The sequence below is a fragment of the Aulonocara sp. 'chitande type north' Nkhata Bay genome, linkage group LG14 (assembly GCF_057382095.1).
Source record: "Aulonocara sp. 'chitande type north' Nkhata Bay isolate Kocher_YH1m ecotype deep benthic linkage group LG14, A_spYH_male_GT1.1, whole genome shotgun sequence".
NCBI classification, from domain to species: domain Eukaryota; kingdom Metazoa; phylum Chordata; class Actinopteri; order Cichliformes; family Cichlidae; genus Aulonocara; species Aulonocara sp. 'chitande type north' Nkhata Bay.
The window spans coordinates 19,415,243-19,435,623 of NC_141357.1; the positions used below are offsets into that span (position 1 = coordinate 19,415,243).

At 40.3% G+C, this 20,381-nt stretch overlaps 1 protein-coding gene and 2 non-coding genes across 4 annotated transcripts in view; 2 read left to right on the forward strand and 1 right to left on the reverse strand.

The window, feature by feature from the left end:
* Positions 1–20,381, forward strand: part of fchsd2 (FCH and double SH3 domains 2) — an 80,328-nt gene that overhangs the window by 4,827 nt on the left and 55,120 nt on the right. For both annotated transcript variants that reach the window (XM_086261413.1, XM_086261414.1), the window contains exon 3: positions 16,575–16,620. In XM_086261413.1, coding sequence (XP_086117539.1) covers positions 16,575–16,620 — 46 coding nt within the window. The remainder of the gene's footprint in view (positions 1–16,574; positions 16,621–20,381) is intronic.
* trnat-agu (transfer RNA threonine (anticodon AGU)) lies at positions 9,386–9,459 on the forward strand. Its single transcript has one exon. It is a non-coding gene; the product is annotated as a tRNA-Thr (tRNA).
* On the reverse strand, positions 11,176–11,248 carry trnam-cau (transfer RNA methionine (anticodon CAU)). Its single transcript has one exon. It is a non-coding gene; the product is annotated as a tRNA-Met (tRNA).

The window sequence follows — 20,381 nt, forward strand, 5'->3', positions numbered from 1 at the left end:
GGATGACAAAGGAATTTCCTGCAGCCCGCTTCCTGCTTTCCAAGTGTTTCTTTCTTTCTTTTTTCTTTCTCACTTTCACCTTTTCCATATTCTCTCTGCAAAAACTCTCTGCAGTCTCTTCCCTCACTTTAATTTCTCTCTGTCGCTTTTCCTCCGATTATCATTTTGTCTGTCTCCATATATCCTCTTCAACTTAGCTCAGCCCTGTTTACTCGTGACATATGTGAGCTGGCAGTTTTCCCTTTTTGGATTAGGGAATAGGAGGAAGCCCTGGCTCCTTCACGTGCTCTCGTTTTCTGTGTTGACTAAGCATTGATTATTTATGACAGTGAACTCTCATACTCTCTGTGTCTATGCTCCCATCCCGGTCTTTTGCTCTGTTTCTCATTTTCACACTTTCTCTGCCTGTTTTCTCTCCGAGACCTCCCTCCCCCCCTCTTTCCCTCCCTTTTTTCTCCCTCTTTCACTCTTGGGGGCAGCTCCAGCTGTTTGAGAACAGATTGGCTTGTTGCTGCTGGGTTTTGGAAAGCGAACAAGGCTCTGGTCTCACTTGTGGGAGCGCGGGAGAGCCAGTTAAGCATATGCAACCACGATGTGTTAGTTGTTTCAGTCGGTGAGGGATGAAGGTATGTGCCACTGGGTAAAAGGTTCCCAAATTGGCTTTGTCATCCTCGTCACTGAAAGATGCTGCCTGCAGTGTTTTCTCTCCATGTTGCTCTAGCCTTTAATGTTTTGTAATTATTTTTGATGACACATTCTCATGGTGGCAAAATCAGGAGCAGTGGGGTGGTGCAATGATTAGGGAAATTGGCTTGCGATTGGGAGTCCTGGGCTTAAGCCCCTGCAGCCACATGCATCTGCTTAGTCGATGTGTCCTTGAGCGAACCACTGTGGTCCCAGTCTTTTGGCTTTAGCCGATTTTGAAAGATTATTATAAAAGAGCAGAAGGGCTATCTGAATTTCACACCAGCAGCATAGTGTGATGAACGTATCCATTTCGTCAACCGACTTCAGCTCCCATTATGTTTGTCCGAACCAGCAGCCTAGTACCACAGGTGCTGAAAGGACAGCAGTTGGCTAAATTGCGAGTTGTCTTCTGACAGGACTGAATCGCTCTATAGAGAAAATGTTTTTCAAGAAATAGTTTATGTGAAAGCGGAAATTGTTTATTTCTGTTATGCTTTTGCATCTTCTGGGTTGAAACCAACCATTAGAGCTGACATGTTCTGTCTAATATTGTTTGTTTCATGTTGGATGACGACACTGCACACACACCACCTCTCGTTGAGTAAATTAATAAAAACTTAATATAAACTCATTTGAAAAATAAAATAAATACATCCAAGTACCTTAATGAAGCATTTAGACAAACAACTTCATACAGCCTGTAAATGAACAAAAAAGTTAGGAATAACATATGCAGGGTGGCTAATATTACCTAGTATGAGCTCTGGGTCCAAATGCTATCCCGTAATTGAAGAGTTGGCATCCTTTACTATCAAAAGAGACATTTTCAAGCAATTTTTAATCTGAAAATTTGTGGTGGGGCTGCAAAACATATTTGAGCCTTACAATGAAGGTAACACAGCCTTTTAAATATGAATTAGCCTGTCAACATTACTAATAGGGTGTAAATAATTAATCCTTTAACACAAGTAATGGCTTTTTAGTGGGCTGCAGTTGCATTTTTGTTACAATATCATGTTTTTGTTACAAAACTCTGGAATGAAGTTTGTTTAAATTGTTTCCTTTTTTAAATCAGTTTTTTATTACAAAGAAAAAGGATCATTTGTGAAGCAGAGGAAGAGTATATCTTTTTGTATTTACTTTGCAAAGAGTAGTTATGAAGCTTTGCAGGCCACTGTGTTCCTGTGCAGATTAAATTAAAAGTAGCCTACTTTGAGAAGAGCTGTAACATCCAAAGCCTAATAGCTTTGAAGATATTAAAAAAAAAGATCAGGTTCAATTTTATTTTGTCTAAAGTCCAGCTGCAGATTAAGTAGTACCAGTAAGCCAGCAGTGTTGGTGGTAAATGCAATTAGGTTCGTCCATGGACCGTTTATGTGTATATATCCAGTAAACATTACAGCTCTCACCAGGCTTCCAGGCAAAGCTCCATATGGCTCATCAGCATAAGCAACGCTGGGCACATGGCTCATTAACATATTATTACATATGCACATTACCAAAGATATTCTTCAGCCTATATTTACACACATCCGTGTGACAATAAATGTGCTTTTAGCAAATGATCTAACAGAACAGACCCTCAGTTAGACTGTATTTCAAGGCAAATGTGCTTTTCTGTTGTTGCTTAAATCTGACATCTTTTCTTTGGTTGTAGCTATGACCCATTGACTGATTTTCACATGCTGGTTTTTCCTTTTAATTTATTTGATTCTTTATCTAAGATTAATAATATTTCTCCCTGATTGTGTGTATTTGTGAGGCAAGAGTTAATTCTGATGTCAGCATGTCAAGTGGGTGCAGGGAGGACCATCGCACTGGGCTTTTGTGCTAGTTGTGGTGACCGCCAAAGGGTTGTTTGCGATGCCCAACTCTAACACGCCAACCATTGTACTATAATACACAAAGTCTCACTCTGTTTGTTTTCCTGGAAACTCCTCCTAGATGATCACAAGTTGTGGTGTACTCGTACAGGCCCCTGATGGTTCTTATATCAGGTGTTATGAGATAATCGTGTTGCCTAGCCAGTGAGTTTATGCACACCTGTAATACCTTGTAAAAGGAGTGCAATTTTAATATCACAACAGTAACTTCTCAGTTAAAGTCACAAAACTTTTTCGTGATGTTTTGTGATGCTTTTATGTTGCCCAGCAACCACCTAACAATGACACGAAAAAGGTCAGTGCAGTTTCATACTTTAGACATCTGTTTCTCCAATTAATAGATCAGTATTATAACTGTCAACACATTTGCTAAATACGTTCTCGATATAATTTCTGCAGTTATTATTTTCTGCTCTATTTTTTACTTAAAAAAAACCAAATCAAATACCAAAGCAGCTGTTTGCAGCTTTCAGGACTACAGATTCTTTTTTTGGGCGGTGGCAGGACATCCCACACTCAGAGCAATCCTTGGGATGCACTCAAAGATCTTGAGTGATTCCCAAGGGAAGAAGCAGGTAGGAACATGCCCCATATCCACACTGGGACAGAATGCAGACTTAATATCTACAGTTGATGCTTGCAAACAGTCACTAGACTACAGTAGAAAGCTAATCAATTGACGAACATGCTTTGTGCTGTCCTTGTAAAAGTGCATGCGTGACCTCTGGAAACTGACTCTGATTCAGCTAGTCCTTTCCTGAGATGGTGTCACCATGACTAGTTATGACTAAATAGTTTCCATATACAGTATTTTTAAAAGATGGACCCTACAGGAGAGCAATGACAAAAACATTCATGGTTGACAGACACATTTCTAGTATGAAGCACACATTAGGTTTTAACACTTAAATCCCAAAAGCAGCTCTGAGGTTATTTACCCTAATTAATCCACAGACTGGCTTTAATCAAAGCGCTCAGTCACACACACATGCACACGCATATACAAGTTTATATCTACTGTGTCTCCTGCCTGTGTGTCAGCTGTACAAGGTATGAGAGGAATGATAACGGGAAAAAATGGAGGAAAGATGAAAGAGAAAGGACCGTGTATTTCATCCTCTGGGAGTGCATTTCAGCTAGTCTAATCTTAGGAAGGACAAGAGAACGGGAGAGAGGAGAAAATGATGACGAGTTGGTGGATTCAGGGAGTCAACTTGGTGTCCTCAATCCAGCTAAATCCCCTATACCCTTATGTCTCCCTTAATAGCTACAAACGCATCATCCTGCGCTGACCATAGAAATACTCTCATACAGTGTGCTGTGCTCATTATCATTTGGCCATGCATTAGCTATTGTCTGTTAGTTTAGATCAGTGAACAATGTGCTATATATACTTTACTGTGCAGCTTCATTTTGCTGTAAGGTAACTCTTCGACAGGCTGTGATGTTGTTTAGAATAAATGCAGAATGTTGCAGACAGAGTGCCCTGTGGAGACTTTATAAAGAGCAGTATTAATTGTGGAGATGTTGCGACATTAATGATAAAATAAATGATAAAAATAGCAGCCTGGAAGCTGATGCTCGGACTAGATTGCTGGACTGGATGTGATTTACCCCCCATGTCTGTCCTTTGCATGATTCACTGGGATAAATGAAATTTGTGTTTCATGCAAATTAATTGACCAAATCCTAGGAATTATCTGCAAATATCATTAAAACCTAATGGCTCTCCTTGCTGAGTAGCTAGATGAAACTGTCTGATTTGAACCCAAAAGTGCCACCAAGAGTTCTCATTAATGCTTTTCATTGCAGCCTCCATAATGAAGGAAGATGGGGAACAGAATATCAAGGCCTTGTTGCATTAAAAAACTAAAAAAAACCCAGACTCACACACAAATGAATGCAAGGCTGATTCACACCCTGATAATGTAATTAGGTGTAGGTACATCTGTACTCGACAAAATAACACTGCAGACTGAATCATAAGAGGACCCTGGATAATACTTGGGGTTGAAATGACAAAATATTGGTTACAAGGTTATTTCTGTATTAAAATAAGGTGATCCTGCAACAGTGGCTCAACCTTACCATTATGTTTTTATGTAATAATATAATAAAGTTCAGTGTCACAGCCTAAGCAGCTAAAGCAACCATTTGTTCTGTGGTGGAGTCAGAGGATTTTTAAAGATTTGCAATATTTTGTCCTTTGGAAAAATAACCCGATGAACAATAAAGTTCCCAGCAGCTAAATATAATCCATTCCATCTCTGTTGTAGACCTATGTCTTTCAACTTGTGGCCTTCGTTCGTGTAAGTGTTTCTGGCATTTTGAATTGTTCATTTTGTTTTTTCCCCCCCCTGAAGTAGGTAAAGATTTTTTTTATGAATATCTACTCTTTATCTTTATTTTCTTCTTTTTATTATTTTTTCATTCTTCTTCTTTTAAGGTCGTAGTTCTTTTGTACTTTAGAATTATTAGAATTAAATCAAAGTGCAACTGTGAATTACTCTAGGGCCCTCTCTTTTCCAAAGGGTGTTTTTAATGGGAGAGGATCAAATTGCCTCTGAATGGAGCTGAATAGACTTGTAACCTGTCAGTGCAAGGGAGCATATGAAATACCACTGAGTATTTGAAAAATGTAAATAGACATTTTGACAGAGCAAATGAACAACGAGCTTTCAGATTCCTCTGGTTTACAGCTGCACTTTCAATCATAAACCAAATCTGACCTCTTAGTACACTCACTAACAATATTAGAATCAATATCCATTCTTACTGACCAGCAGTAGCTTTAACAATTATGTTTAATTAATTAAAAAAAAAAAATCAGGAACAGTAACTAAACAAAGGATTCACCAATGGTCCAGGGTCAGTTCTTGGGCAAGTTGATTGGCCATTTGTTGGCCTGTTGGGACCATTGACAGTGTTCTCAGATATCAAGTAAGGCTGAAGCAAAGTGGCTAAAATGAGCTCTAAATAACAAGTAGTCTTTTCACATTAAAATGCCAATAAAAGTGTCACGGGCTGCGATGGCAGACCGTGGAGTGACAGTGAAAGCAGGGCCCAAACGCGAGACTCTAAGTGAAGGACAGTGGATTTATTTACAGGAGGTGAAAAACACACAACTATATACAAAATCCCAGCACTGTGGTCCCGTGGTGATTCTCCCTGAATCCCACACAGTGCAGATGTCCCTGAGAAGTGAAAGGTGGCGACTCCAAAAAACTCCAATTCCCACACCGTGACTTTAGAGGCGTACTCCGCTCCCGATTCCTGGTAACACAAAAGGCAGAGGGTTAGCAGGGGATCTGTTTCCGCGGAGGTTACGTAAAAGCTCACGGCAGTACTGACGAGTTCTGACTCAAGGATCCAGCGTCGGCCTCAGCTCAGCTGCAGTCCTAAATGCCGTTCCTAGACGAGCGTAATCTGCTGCAGCTGGCAGAGGACGACGAGCGGCAGGTGCGGCCGTCTCTCGAGTAGACCACTTCCGGGTTCGCAGTCTCCTCAGCGAACCCACACCTCCGGAAGCTCACACAGAGACACATGGAGAGATGGAGAGCAAACCAATACAACACACGGAAAACATAAACATAAACATACACTGAAAATGCCTGAGCCCTGGGTCCCTATACCCAGGCCATGACAAAAAGTCCTTCATCAGTTCAGTTGTTGCGACAATTTAAATGTCAAGAAAGGTGTGTAGATTTTCAGTCATCTACCTCATGGCGATCTAAGGAGCCTGGAAAGAAAAGCGACAGGACATCTTTAAGTTTCTTGAAGACGTTTCAGATCACATCCAAGAAGCTTCTTTAGAAGTTGTTAGCCAAATTGTGTCTGGTTTCAGCCAATGGTAATGATCCATTTTGTAACATGGTGTGATCAAAAGGACCCAAAACGAGTGACTGAGTGCATAAACTCATCAGGAAAGATGTTAACAGAGGTCAAGACCAAGAGCTGTTTTCTCATATACAGTGGAACCCCGACTTACGAAATGAATTCGTTCCCGAGGGTCTTTCGTAAGTCGAAAATTTTCGTAAGTCAAAGCACCCATCGCGCCTTTTGAGTGAACGATAGGCTATAGGCTAATTGCAAACTGCAGCAACAATACGTCATTCAAGTGGAACAGCGAAGTGCAAGTACAAAAGCCAAGGGGTTGTCACATGATTCGGAAGGCACTGTGGGCATTGCGGGCATTCTGGGCTCAGCCAATCAGAGTCAGCGGATTTCGTTACGCAGGCATTTTGCCGTAACACGAGCAGAAATATTGCCATTAAGTGCCTTCGTAATTTGAATTTTTCGTTAAATGGGGTATTCGTAAGTCAGGGTTCCACTGTACTTGTATAGGATCAGAAGTCTTTTTGCAGCCACAGCTTTTGCTCTTTGGCACACTTCAGATGGGGTGGAAGGTGGAACTCTATTTTTCCAACCTGGAAGTTATATCTATGTCTTATATTGCCTATATGCTGACATTCTTTCTCTTTCTCTTTCCAGCAGTGATATCTGTAGCATGCAGCTGTGAGTCTAAAGTCCAGTACTTATTTTAACCTACAATTTGTAACATTTTCAGTTACCAATTGTTTGACAGATTTAAGTTACTAATACAAAAATTACAAATGGGATATAAAGGTGAACAACATCAAATGCACCCGTTTTAACGACACTGTTCATCTTCATAAAGTTGATTAATCTGAAGACATAGACAAAAAAATCAGATATCACAAACAATACGAGGTCATAATAAAAAAGCATTCCAGCTGATGTTGGAAATTATTTGGCCACCGACTCACACCCCAGCACGGCCTCAAATGCTTTGCCATGATATCTTTAGAAAACAATATATCATTGAGTAATGGTAAAAGTTTCACTGTGATTTTTTTTAACCTGGTCATAATATATTATTATTGAGCAGCAGCTGCCTTCACAGTCACAGAAAGTGTCTTAGTCTTTGAGGACAGAGATAACAGTAACTCTAAACACATGATCAGAGATTTACTTTTTGCCTGTCAGTGTTTTGTGGGGTTATAGCAAAGGTGTGTGTGGGGAGAGAACTGGTAGGATGAGTTTTTATTCTAATACTTAGTACTGCTGTCTTTAATACTAGCACACACCCTGTGTAGAATTAATTTATTGTAAAGGGAACTCAGATTTCATCTCAGCTTATCAACTGTTGTCTTTTCTGAGATGAAGTAAACATGTTTCGAGCTGAATGCCAGCTTGGTCTTGGAGAGGAAAGACTGCTGCAAATCTGCTGTATTATGCCTCGTGTCGATCACCAGTGTGAAAACATGGCCATTCTCCTCGGCCTCTGTCTCACCCTGTGACTCATGTTGCTTATCCTTTTGTCACTGATCTCAGTCTGTGTCCCGTTAACCATTGACCTCAGCTGTTTTCTCATGTTTGATCATTTCCTCTCTCTGCTTTTCAGCCTCTTGCTCCTCTTGCCCTCAGCACTCACGCACAGACATACAAACACACACATCCACTGTGTCCACTCTCAGGCTCTTAAGTATTTCCTGTCGGACACACACTCATCTGCAAGCCTGCACATTTTCTCCCTCCCTTTCTTCTTCACACACAGCTGATGCTGACATGCTGGCTTTTCGACTCGTACACCATTCAGTTACGCACACGCACCCGTGGTGGGCAGACAAAAGGAGCAGGGTAGAGAAAAAGTAGTTAAGAAGCAGAGTGCATCAAGCCAGAGAGAAAGGGTCAGAGCAGGGGAGAGAGGCACGAAATAGAGGTGCAGGTGAAGGTATGGAGAGGTTTTCAAGGGATAGATGTGAATTGTTAGCTGAATAAATCTAGGGGGTGAAGAAGGCAAATGCAGATAGACACAAACATGAAGTACAGTATAATCTTCAAATAGATAACTACTTAAATCTATATAACTTTTAAGACCTCACTCTGAAATGCGTATTCTGTTTATTTTGACTATTTTAGGAACACAGTTTCTCATGAATGTGCAAAATGGGTGTGAAAGACATTTCGAGCTGATAATTGGGTGTTGATGTTTACATATGCTGGCTACACTGGATTGTAACCATGGCAGCATGAAAAGCCCAGACATGTCCAAAGATCCCAGCGAGGATGAGTGTTTGTCAGCATTTCTGTGTTTGTACTTTCTGACTTGTATGTTTCAGGCTTGCAGGATCGATTGTGTGTGAATAGAGCGAGCAGTCATGTTTCCATATGTGCTGTGGTATGTTCAGGTGACAGATCCAGAAACTAGACATTACAGCCATTTGGAGCTATTGAAAGTTAAGCATGTTAATTTAAATCTTTTTAGGAGATTGGTCATACAGAAGAAATTGAAAACTGCTGAAAACTGCACCTAGCTTCTTTGCCTTAAAAACAGCAAGGATTCTCTTATACCAACAAGGTATACCAACTGCTTTTTCACAGTATGAGATTAGGTCATCCAACGCAGTTACAGGAGAGCTTGCAGGGGCAGGACCATAACATCTAGTGCAGTAATCTTGTGTATCTTGCCGTAGTGTGTTAAACTCAAAAAGATAGCACAGGCAGTTGATTTTCTAATGCTTTGACTTGAGTTGCTCTTTTCCATGGCAGGTCTGTTTTCATATATAAGGCGCACCGGATATTAAGGTGCATTAAGCGAAACAAAACAGTCAGATAAGTCAAACTTTACTCAACTCATTCTTCTTGCTTCCTCCACTTCCATACCATTGATTATTAATGTTGAATTCTCTCGCAGCTGCTCTATTCCCATGTTGTTGCAGTATATTAATGACTGACCTCATATTGTGGATGGATTACCTCACGGAATTGATATCCTGTTGTCTCTTTGTGTAGGCGCTGTGGCTTAGTTGGTTAAAGCGCCTGTCTAGTAAACAGGAGATCCTGGGTTCGAATCCCAGCAGTGCCTTTTGTTCCAACTCCGCTACACTTGTTCAATAATATTTTTCTCCCTTTCCATTGCTATTTAGTACCAAGTAATTTAAGACACTTGCACACTCTTGGACAATTTAAGACACTTAATTTAAGACACCAGCAGATACTGTGTCTGTTTTGGTCAAAGAAGGAAATCCTGCACTCATTGTCAGCAATGCAGTGTTGTGGCAGCGCATATGCATCATGATAAAGTACAACCAGTTATAGGAGTAACTTGTTTGTGCTTGTACTGTTGTTTGCCCTTAAGCTTAGCCCCTGCTATCCGGTTGTTCAGTGATGACGCGACGAATCCTACTTCCGGGCCTAAAGTAGTCTGCGTTTAATATAGCTTTTGTGTTGTTAACATGTTTAATGTTTTGTATTTTCTTCTATTTGATCTCAAAAAGCTCCTAAAACAGTCAGTGATCCCTGTTGACCTCCCTCGGCTTTTATTACCACTAATGATTTATTTAAGCTCAGTTTTTAAAACCTTAGGATGTAACTACAGCCCATCCCATGCAGCAGTATATGAATGAACTACCTCGTATTGTGGATGGATTATCTCAGTTGTTCTCCTGGCTGAAGTTTGGTCCTTTTACAGCATCCTGCCATGCGATTACATTTGTTTCTGACCACTGAGAACACTCACGTTAACTTTTATCGAGTGGAAAAAAAGTTAGCTTGTTTATATTATGCTAACATAGCTGTGTCGCTAGTGGTCACGTAGCACATCATTATATACCAGCTAGCCCAACTTCAGTAACCCTACAAACGTCACTGCTGTTTAGTTTTCTGTCTTCATTTATGCTGGAAGTGATAACAGAGCTGTACGTTTTAATTTGTTTCCAAAACCCCGCAGTCAGGACATGCTATATTGTATTTAGATAGAAGCTAGCGAGCTAACTCCCTGCTAACTTCTAACTCCGTTAAATGTCATAAATTCCGTTTTCATGGATGCCTGGATGTTAAACTCAATTGTTACACCTGGTAGAGCAGAAAGCTGATCAATTTATTAAAGATGAAAGACTTTAGACAGTTTTTCAACTCTCAGTAATGCCACAGTGATCGTTTGATATATGGACCTGCAGCGGAGTTTAGGTCCAGACACGGCTAGTGACGTCAGACTGAACAATCGGATGGAAAAACAGGAACACGCATGAGGTCCACATACATCTCATTGGTACTGATAGATGATTCTTAAAATGTATTTATTTTTTACTCTATGATGACTCTCCCATTCTTTTTCCATCAGAACATTTGAGCCATTGCCTTAAGGCTGATGCATGAAGCTCGCAAGAATGTCACTCAATGTGTGTAACCATAGACCTATGCAATGTGATACAAACACCATTAATTCCACCTATGTTAACCTTGGCTATCAATTGAGATTATATACTAATATATTTAATTATGAGAACTATACTTTTTCCTTCTTTAGCATGGAGCATGAAATGATTTTAGTTTAGACAGTTGTTTTTATGAGTGAAGTGAAAGCACTGTTATTTCTTGATTGTGCTTTGCCTTAAAGGCAGGAAGGATTTTTCAAGGTATAATTAACAAGTTTGTCAAGGTTTTCAAACGTGGTTGTTGAGCAACTAGCAGGAGCATGCCTCTGTGACTCAGTAACATGTAATGCAAGAAATCTGTCCGATGTTTCACTTCAAGGCACATGTGCTTTGCTATTTTGCTTAGTTGACAATTTTAAAACATCTGCCCCGTGTGAGGCTCGAACTCACGACCTTCAGATTATGAGACTGACGCGCTGCCTACTGCGCCAACGAGGCCTGTGTGCTGCAAATGCGTGTGTCCCTTTCAGAGAGCGGATACTAAGCCCACATGTGGACAGGCCTGTTTGGGGGAGTGTGCGTGTCGTATTTCAGCGGACAAGCACGGGGCGGGGTTAAATAGTAAACACATGCTCCAGCCTCTTGCAGCAGATCAGTGATAAATGGCAATGGTGCAGATTTACTACAGTCTCTTATTTAAAAGAAATTTGCTAAGCAGCTTGTGTTTGGAAACCAGACTGGATATAGCAGCTTTAACACAGAAATGATGTCTGGGGAAAGGTTTGACACGAAGCACTACCCTATTTGTTTGGGCTGTAATTATCATACAGGCCATTGGTGGTAATTATTCTGTCTACTCTTACAGTGTTGTCTTCCCCTCTGTGTCTTCTTCCACTGTTCGCCTTTCCTGATGGTACTTGATTTTAGATGTTAACAGTCTGTTGTCTTGATCGGATTTAAGACAGCATCGGTGACTTGAAGTTAAAATATATTGTACAATAATAAGAAGTGTGGTTGTAATTATTCCAGCAATGTCAACATGGGATACATACTGGGACTGAATGTACCCTGCGCTGCTTTATCTGATGATACAAAGCAAAAAGCCTCGAGCTATTGCGTTTTCAAAACTAGGGTATAATGGTGCTCATTTCTCAAAGCCATGTTAAATTAACATTGAGCTACAGCAGTGCTGCTCCGAAGGTATCTTGAGTGGGTGTAAGCACCAGCTTGTAATGCCTATAATGGAGTCAGTATACGTCTTCTTCCAGATACAGATTATTTCTGGTAGTAGTTTATATTCTGTCATGTTTTCATGCCCCCCTCATCCCACCCCACCCCACCCCCCAACTTTAACTGAGGCTCATATTTCTGCCAATCTGCTATTTGTTGTTTCACGCAAAGAATAATCTGTGTAAAAGTCCTTGTCCAATAAAGCCTGAACAAGTTACCCAAGTGTGATCAAGTGTGATCAAGTGTGCTTCTGCGTGGGCCACAGAGCTCTGGATATCTACATGTGAATGAACTAAAGGTTAATGCTAATGATTAGGTTATTCTTGACACCTAAACACAATACCCTCATTTGCATGTGAGAATAACGCTCATCCACACTAGTGTTTTTTTCCAAAGAGTCTCCATCCACATTACCAACCCAGAGCAGGAGGAAAATGCCTGCTGTCTTTTCTCTTAGGTGGCATACATCAACATTAAAGTTATTTATTTCTGCTAATACAAGTCTTTAATAGCAAAATAAAATTCATGTGATCATCATTTCAGTCATAACTTTTAGAATAGCTAAAAATGTCCATGGCTTTTTTCTGGTCTGACCTGAACTTCTTTTGAAAAAAATGTTGATTCCTGCTTAGCCTCCATGCCTCTCTTCAGCTCTCTCAGGGGTGGGTGGCATTGGCAGCAACTGACCAATCATAATCATTAATAAGTGTACAGGAAGCAGAGTGCCTGATCATACTATGATGTTGCAACAATATGGTAAGGTTAAATAGGCTTTGCAGTTGTATCTCTGTGGCTTAGTTGTTTAAAGCGCCTGTCTAGTAAACAGGAGATCCTTAGTTCAAATCCCAGCAGTGCTTTTTGGTTTAATAATATTTTCCTGCTAGACCTTTTTGCTATTAGTGCCAACTAGAGCTGGGCGATATAAGATTTTTTCATATCACGATATGTTTTTTTCATTTCAGGCGATAACGATATCTATCACGATATAAGCCAAATAACTATATTTGTAAGATTTAAATGTGCCATTGCTCACAAGTAAAATGTGAAATAATCAGCAGCTTGTTTTTATTTAAATATTTATTTCCCATAATAAGTTCAACAGGGTAGATGTACTTAAGGAACATGAGACTTTTTCAGATAAATAAAGGCAAATATTGCAAACTACACAAAAGGCAGCCGCTAAAGCGTTTAAGTTTCAAAATAGAACAAACGAAACAGACGACTAAATTGTCAATTCCACTTAGAAACAAAATATTAATTCTAAAAATAAATCTTAGTTTGTTTTACAGAAGAACAGACAAAACTAACTTTTGTCAATATCAAATAAACTGAGAACTAAAAGGAAATTCTCAATCTCTCCTTGTTGTATAGCTGAGCTTTTCAAACAGTTTTAACAGTTACTTTAGTCTGACAAAAGCCGAATGACGAATTAGCGCTTCCAGTCAGAGACTGAGGCTACGTCCACACGTACACGGGTATTTTTGAAAACGGAGATTTTCCGTTTTCGTTTTAAAAAATAATCCCGTCCACACATAAAGGCAGAAATGAAGGAAAACGCTGCTATGAACATGCCAAAGCAGCAGGTGGCGCTAGATTCCTAACCGTGCAGAAATGTTGGCCAATCAGAAGTCTAGAAGCCTCGGTGGGAAAAAGTAAACAAAGCTGGGGCATAGAAGCAGAACCGAGTCGTATGTGTGGAGGGACAGTAACTGTGTGTATATGTAAGCATTTAAACACTGCAGAGTAGAATTAACAGTAACAGTATTGTAGAAATTCATTTCACTGAAACAATAAGTGGCGCACAGTGTGACGCATGCACCAGTTTATTGTATTTCCAGACTTGCTTTCGGCACAATTTACAGTGCACGCTACTCTGTTTTTTGTCAGACTTGAAATAGCCGAAATACCTTCACAATACGGAACTTCTATGGCTCTTCCGTTCGACAATCTCTCCGGCATTGGAACCATCATCTGTTTTCTCTTCGGTCATGCTCGGTTGATTTTTCTAGTCGGCACACTCATTTCCTCCATTACGGTGGCTGGCTGCTTCCCAAACAAATACACATGTGCGGCTTGGCACTTGTGCTGTATGTAACAAGTCACGTGACGTGACGCTGCGGCTGTGATTGGTTCGGCTCAGCGCTACTTAATTTGGATTGGCTGACCTTTTTTTTTTTTTTTTTTTAAGAGGACAAGAGCGGCGAGGTCTTTAATTTCTCTATCGAGTAAAAGTTATATCGCGATACATATCGTTATCGTTCTATCGCCCAGCTCTAGTGCCAACTAATATAAGACGGCCATTGTACAGCTACAAGCATTTCACCCCCATGTCATACTGTGTATGGTTGTGTGTGTGTGACAAATAAAATTTGAATTTGATTTGATTTGAAGACACATTTTTCCAATATGGAGCTATTGTACTGTAATAACTGTTTTTTAACAGCTCCAGTAACCATCCACAGAAAGCCCCTTGCAAGTTTCTAAGAAATAAATCACAGTGAAAAATGTGATAAGATTTGTAAAAAGCTTTAAAAGTGGTATTGAGTTAGTTAGCTGGGCTCGCATCTGATGAACTATGCATTTAACTCGAGAATACATGTTACACACGCATAGTGAGATATATATAAAAATATTTAGATCCAATCAACTGTACATGATGCTTTGTCCATTCACATTCATGGCCAAAATATGTATCTGTTTGTGTAATCACATATGTAATGTTATGTTTTTAATTCTGCATAACATTGGGCTGTGATAAGAGCTTTCACTGTCTCTTCAACTCCAGGATGTTGTTGACTCACATCAACGGGGCGAGGGGAAAGGTTGCTTTGTGTGGGTCATAAATTCAGAAGGTATTTTTTAGAGATGGACCGATCCGATATTACGTATCGGTATCGGTCCGATACTGACCTAAATTACTGGATCGGATATCGGAGAAAAATAAAAAATGTAATCCGATCCATTAAATATCACGAAAGCACCTCACAAAACTTGCAACACGCCGTAACTCACCTCAGAACGTTAGCAGTCGGAGCAGTATGCATCACGTGATAGAGCAGCTGTGGCATGCGGGACCTGTCGGTGGTCTGGATAGCATGTGGAGCTTCGCTAGCAACCTGGCATTTCATCTCCGACAAAGTTATCCCCGAGAGAAGTAAAGCAAGTGTGTAAGTCCATCTCTGAATGTTTGTAAAGCATTCCCACGTTAAGCTTAACAAGCGACTGCCTCTCGCTCTCCGGCTGCTACTTCAATCGTGAAACTGCTTAAATGATCAGCTGATCGGCTTTTCTGTCGCGAGTCCGTGTCTCTTGTTTGTTTTTGGCCCACTTTGCATCAGAAAGAGGAAACCAGCGGCTGAACAACAGCAGAACGTTTAAGCTTGATAAGCTGTTGTTAGAATGTATTTAATATTACTTTCTACTCCAGGATCTTTTTCTACGTAGCTGACGCTGGTAACTGTGCAGGGGCGGATCTAGCAAAGTTTAGCCAGGGGGGCCGATAGGGCATTAACAGGGAAAAGGGGGCACAAAGACATACTTTTCTTTCTTATTCTCATTTAAAATGTCGAGCTTTTAATAAATAATTATCTGACACCCAAAGTTTTAATTTGATGTAAAATGAATAGAAGTCAATTACTGTATATAGTGACTATTAAGTCTAATATATATACCCTAGTAAGCTATAGTACTTTTTCCTTTGGGAAGGTACCATCTGTGCAGTCTGCAATTTTGTTGAAGAAAGATGTTGAATCTATTTAATATTTCTTGAAAAATAATTGATTTCTGTGCATTTTTTTTCACACTGCATCAAATTAAGGTTGATTACGTCGATTAAGCATCATGAGGTGAAGCGTGAGGGGTGGTTCCCTATTTTTTATTTATTTCTTTTTGTTGTTGCTGGGAGTTGGAACCCTATTAGTTAGGTTGCTTAATATTTACGCTAAGTACTCTTTAAAATACCAGAATAGGGAGGATGGTGTAGGTCTAAGTTTATTAGATTGATCAGTATTGCTGAACTATGAAATATTTTTTTTGTATACAGGTATAACAGAATAGCTTTAGTGTAGTTGTTGTTTTAAACTTGAGTATGAACTTGCAGACTTGCAAAATGCAGCAAGATATTTTAAAAAACAGTTTTGTTGATTAAAAAACACTATATCGGATTCATATCGGTATCGGCAGATATCCAAATTTATGATATCGGTATCGGTATCGGACATAAAAAAGTGGTATCGTGCCATCTCTAGTATTTTTAGAAAGAGTCGTTGAGAAATAAAGAGAGAGTGGTAATTCCATCCTTGCATAATGTTGTGGTCACCAAGCTCTCCCCTGGCATACTCGGTGGGATTGCAGCATTTGTGCTTTCTCATCATAATGAACACACAGTACACAAACTGTCACTGAAAATAAACATCAGGTCTGTTTTTTCTGCCTCCTGTGTAACAAAGCAATAGGCCTTGATGCTTTTGATGATGATTTATTTGCTATCTGTATTCCTACATGTTATCTGTTGTGATATATACATTATGAATCTATCTGTTGTTTCATTTATCCTCTGTACATTTCAGTAAGTTTCTTTTTTTTGTTGTTGCAGGAGCTATAGTCTGAAGAAAGGACAACTGGAGCGGGACTATGCACAGGTAGGTCTGGCTGGACTGTCGCTAAATATAGGAACCCATACATTAAAACAAAAACTATATACTGTTTAAATATCTTCAGCTTCTCCATCTTCTCAATCACCTCTGGACCAAATTCATTGTTCACAGCGCTTTTCGTCATCCTTTACACAATAATTAATATAAAATGCTATGATATTCAAAAAGGATGTACTTACTTCTCAGTCACAGAGGGTTAGAGACTGGTTGGCAACCCCCTCCCAAACTCCAGTTACTCTGGAAAAATGTGTATTACTTGACCAATTGTTGATTGGTTTTTGGTTTTTTGGTTTGCTAGCTGTCGTTGGGTAAACTTGATCACAAAGGGGGTGCTACACCAAAAAACAGCTTGTGATTGCTTTGATTGCTAGGAGATTCTCAAAATCACCTTTAGAAAATGGAAAGTGTCCACTTGAAACTTGAAAGAAGTCCGACAAAGCAGAATCCCAGAGCGTTTCCCTGCTACAGCTCACAACTGGTGCAGCTTGGTAGCAACCAGAGTAAAAGCAGGGAGGTTGCACCACTTTAAAACATAGAAGTGTATGTATCCCAGAATAAGGTACATACAAGTTTACGGTCTTACAGTAGTTTGTTATTTACATATTTCCATACAAAATTTTGGTTTGTACAGAAACCCAAAATCATTCTATCATTCTAAGTTTAAAGCAAACCACTGATTCAGCCAAAACTGATGGGCTGGGGAAGGCTGTTCCAAAGTGTAGGTGCTACAGAAGCCTCTAGATTTAAAATAGGATCAGGGAGCAGTCTCTAGAGACCAGCCAGGCTGACTGGTGGAATAAGGTGTCAGCATTGTTGCTGTATATGCAGGAGACTTGCAATGTAGGGCTTTATATGTAACTAATAATTTAAAAATGAATTCGAAGTTTCACTGGATGGAAATAAGGGCGAGATGTTTGTTAGATAAAAGAAACAAGACTGTAAGCCCAAAGATGGAGAAAAATAACACCAAGTCTCTGATCATATGATGTGATGTTGCTAATGTGAGGGCTAAAGTAAAGAACAGTCTCCATAGAGAAGCAGAACTGGAACACAAGAGCCTCAGTTTTACTAGGACAGAGGAATTTTGAAGACATCCAATCACTAATAGCACTGAAACATTGACTGAGGTAGCAGAGCCTTTTGTTGGATTAACAGAAAAATACAGGTAAGCAATGCTCTCAAGATGATTCAGGATTAATATAGTATGCAATGAAAACATAATTGGTCCAAGGATTGAGCTTTGAGGGATCCCGCAGAACAGAGGAGCTGATGAAGACTTAGTATGGATTCTGAAGTGTCTCTCAGATAAGCGTGACGAAATCCTTTTCAATAATCTGTCAACTAGAAAGGCACGATGTGTGGAGTTAAAGGCTGCAGATCAGTTGAGCAGAACTAAAATAATCCCATTTATCTGAGCACATAAGAACGTCATTAGTAATAATAACGCAGTTCCAGGGCTGTGAGTCAAATATTGCACCTCAACCAGCTGACGGAGTGGATGAGTGACAGCTCTGTCAAGAATTATTGTTACTTCAATCTTTTATCTTGCTCTCACTTCAGTTGCACCTTGATTTTCTAATTTTGACCTCTTTGGTAGTAGAAGTACTGTGCTGTCTGTGTTGAGGCCTTGCATGTGTAATTTAATTTTCATCCAGGGCTTTATCTCTAATAAATTGAGATAATAAAATGTAATTTAATATATTATATATTGTAGTTTAATTAATACTCTAATAAGCATTGACTAACCTTAAGTAAATGACAGTCATCTATGCCACTGTTTGCAGAGGGTCTGTGCTAGTGAAAACTATAGATTTATACTTATTAGATTTCCCAGTAAAAAAACCCCCAAAAGAATATAAAAAGAAGTGAAAGGACGTACATAGTGCATTGGCAGCCTGCTTAACTTAAGAGCTTTCCAAAGTGAGCCTTTCAGATTTCTTTTTGATTCATTCTTCAGATGATTAAAAGCTCACACATGTGCTGCAGGCCACATTTGGTTTCACTTCCCTTGTTCCTGTGTAGTTATTGGCAAGTGTGTCGCTGTTTATTTCCCCTGTTTCTTTTGTATATTCTTTCTCTTCTGTTTCCTGTTTGATAAAAAGCTACAGTTCTTATAAGACGGAAAAAGGTTGCTACACGTAATTAAGCATGGCATCCACTCAGTAACATACTGAGTGGAGCTCCACTTGCAGCTTGCAGTGAATTCACCGAAAGCAGTTGTTTGCATGATTCTCACATGGGTGCAGTCACCCGTCACAAAGTGCTTTGTACTATAAAACTGGCAGTTTAAAGACCCCCTAACCCACCACCACTTCCCCTGCCGGTGGCGGACTCCCTCAGGTGTCGGTGTGTTGGTGGTTCTTTGTGTCTGGGGGTGGGCGTCCGGGTACACACCGGCTCACTCCTTGGCGGCCGCTTGTCGGGGCCTGGGGCCTGGGGCTCGCTCGGGCCCCTTTGGAGGTGGGGTGCCCCCGGCCTCTCGGCCTAGGGCTCGGTCACTCAGGCGCAGCTGGGGGCCGGCGGAGCTCACGGGCGCGTCACTGCAACCCCCCCTGGCTTCTGCTCCGCGGCTGCTGGGTGAGCCCTCATCTGGGACTCTCCTCAGCTCTTACTGGAACAGTGGCGCGGCTGCCCCTCTGTTGGTCTTCCATGGTCTCTTGTGTTCTGGGGGCCTCTGGATGTCTGGAGTTTTGATCTCCTCCATACCCGCTTCACACCCTGGAGGACGGGGCTGTGGCCCCCCCACACTCCCTAGCAGATCATTACATGGAGAAACCTTTGGAATGCAAGCATGCTGATCCACACAGGTATGCACACATGGGTATTCACAGACGCGGACTAAAGCTTTCTTGGCTGCTGCCTCAAAGCACACTGTGCGCTGTCTATCTTGCGTGCTGCACAATATCGTTTATTACTTAGTAAATACTGATATCTATGACTAGCTAGTTTATTGTGATGGTGCTTTGTTTTCTCTATTATTATGTTGCTCTTTGTTGTTTGCTGTCTCCTCTGTTTGTTTGTTTGTTTGTTTGTTTTTTCTCCATACAGGTGACCCAGGAGTTTTTTTTTTTTTTTTGTCTCTCTTCCCCCCCCTTCTCACCGTCTCTTCTCCCCTTGGGTTTTCTTTCTTTCTCTCCCCCTCTCTCTCTCATTCATTCCCCCTGTCCTATTTATTAAAAAAAAAAAAAAAAATGACAAAGGATGAACTGAAGCTCTGCCATCACGTAATGTCGCATACTGCTGTTTCTGATGTCATTTAAAAAAAAAAAAAAAAACAAAAAAAAAAAAACAAAGTGCTTTGTACTATAAAACTGGCAGTTTAAAGACCCCCTGAAGTCCAATCTGATGGTGATTTGCTGTCTCACTTGCACCTCTGTTCATGAAAATGGCTTCAATTGCCTTCTTTAATAGGTTGGCTTTCAATATGAGAACTCCTTTATCCAAACTGAGACATGCGCGGTCTTTTAGATTATACACAAATGTCTTTTCAAAGCTCTTTTTCTTACTGAAGCCAGTTTGACTAAAGTACTCATTCAGTAACACTTAATGAATAGTTTGATTATAACAGACAATTTTATAAGAAACCTGGCACATTTTGAAGTCCTATTTAAAGGTACTATTAGGTGCGGCATTGAGACTGATTCTCATTGTGAAGGAATAGACATTTTAAGCAAAAGCACCATTCAGATTCACTGGGAATCATTCTTTGATGATCCCACCCTCCCACAACCACTCTCACATAACAG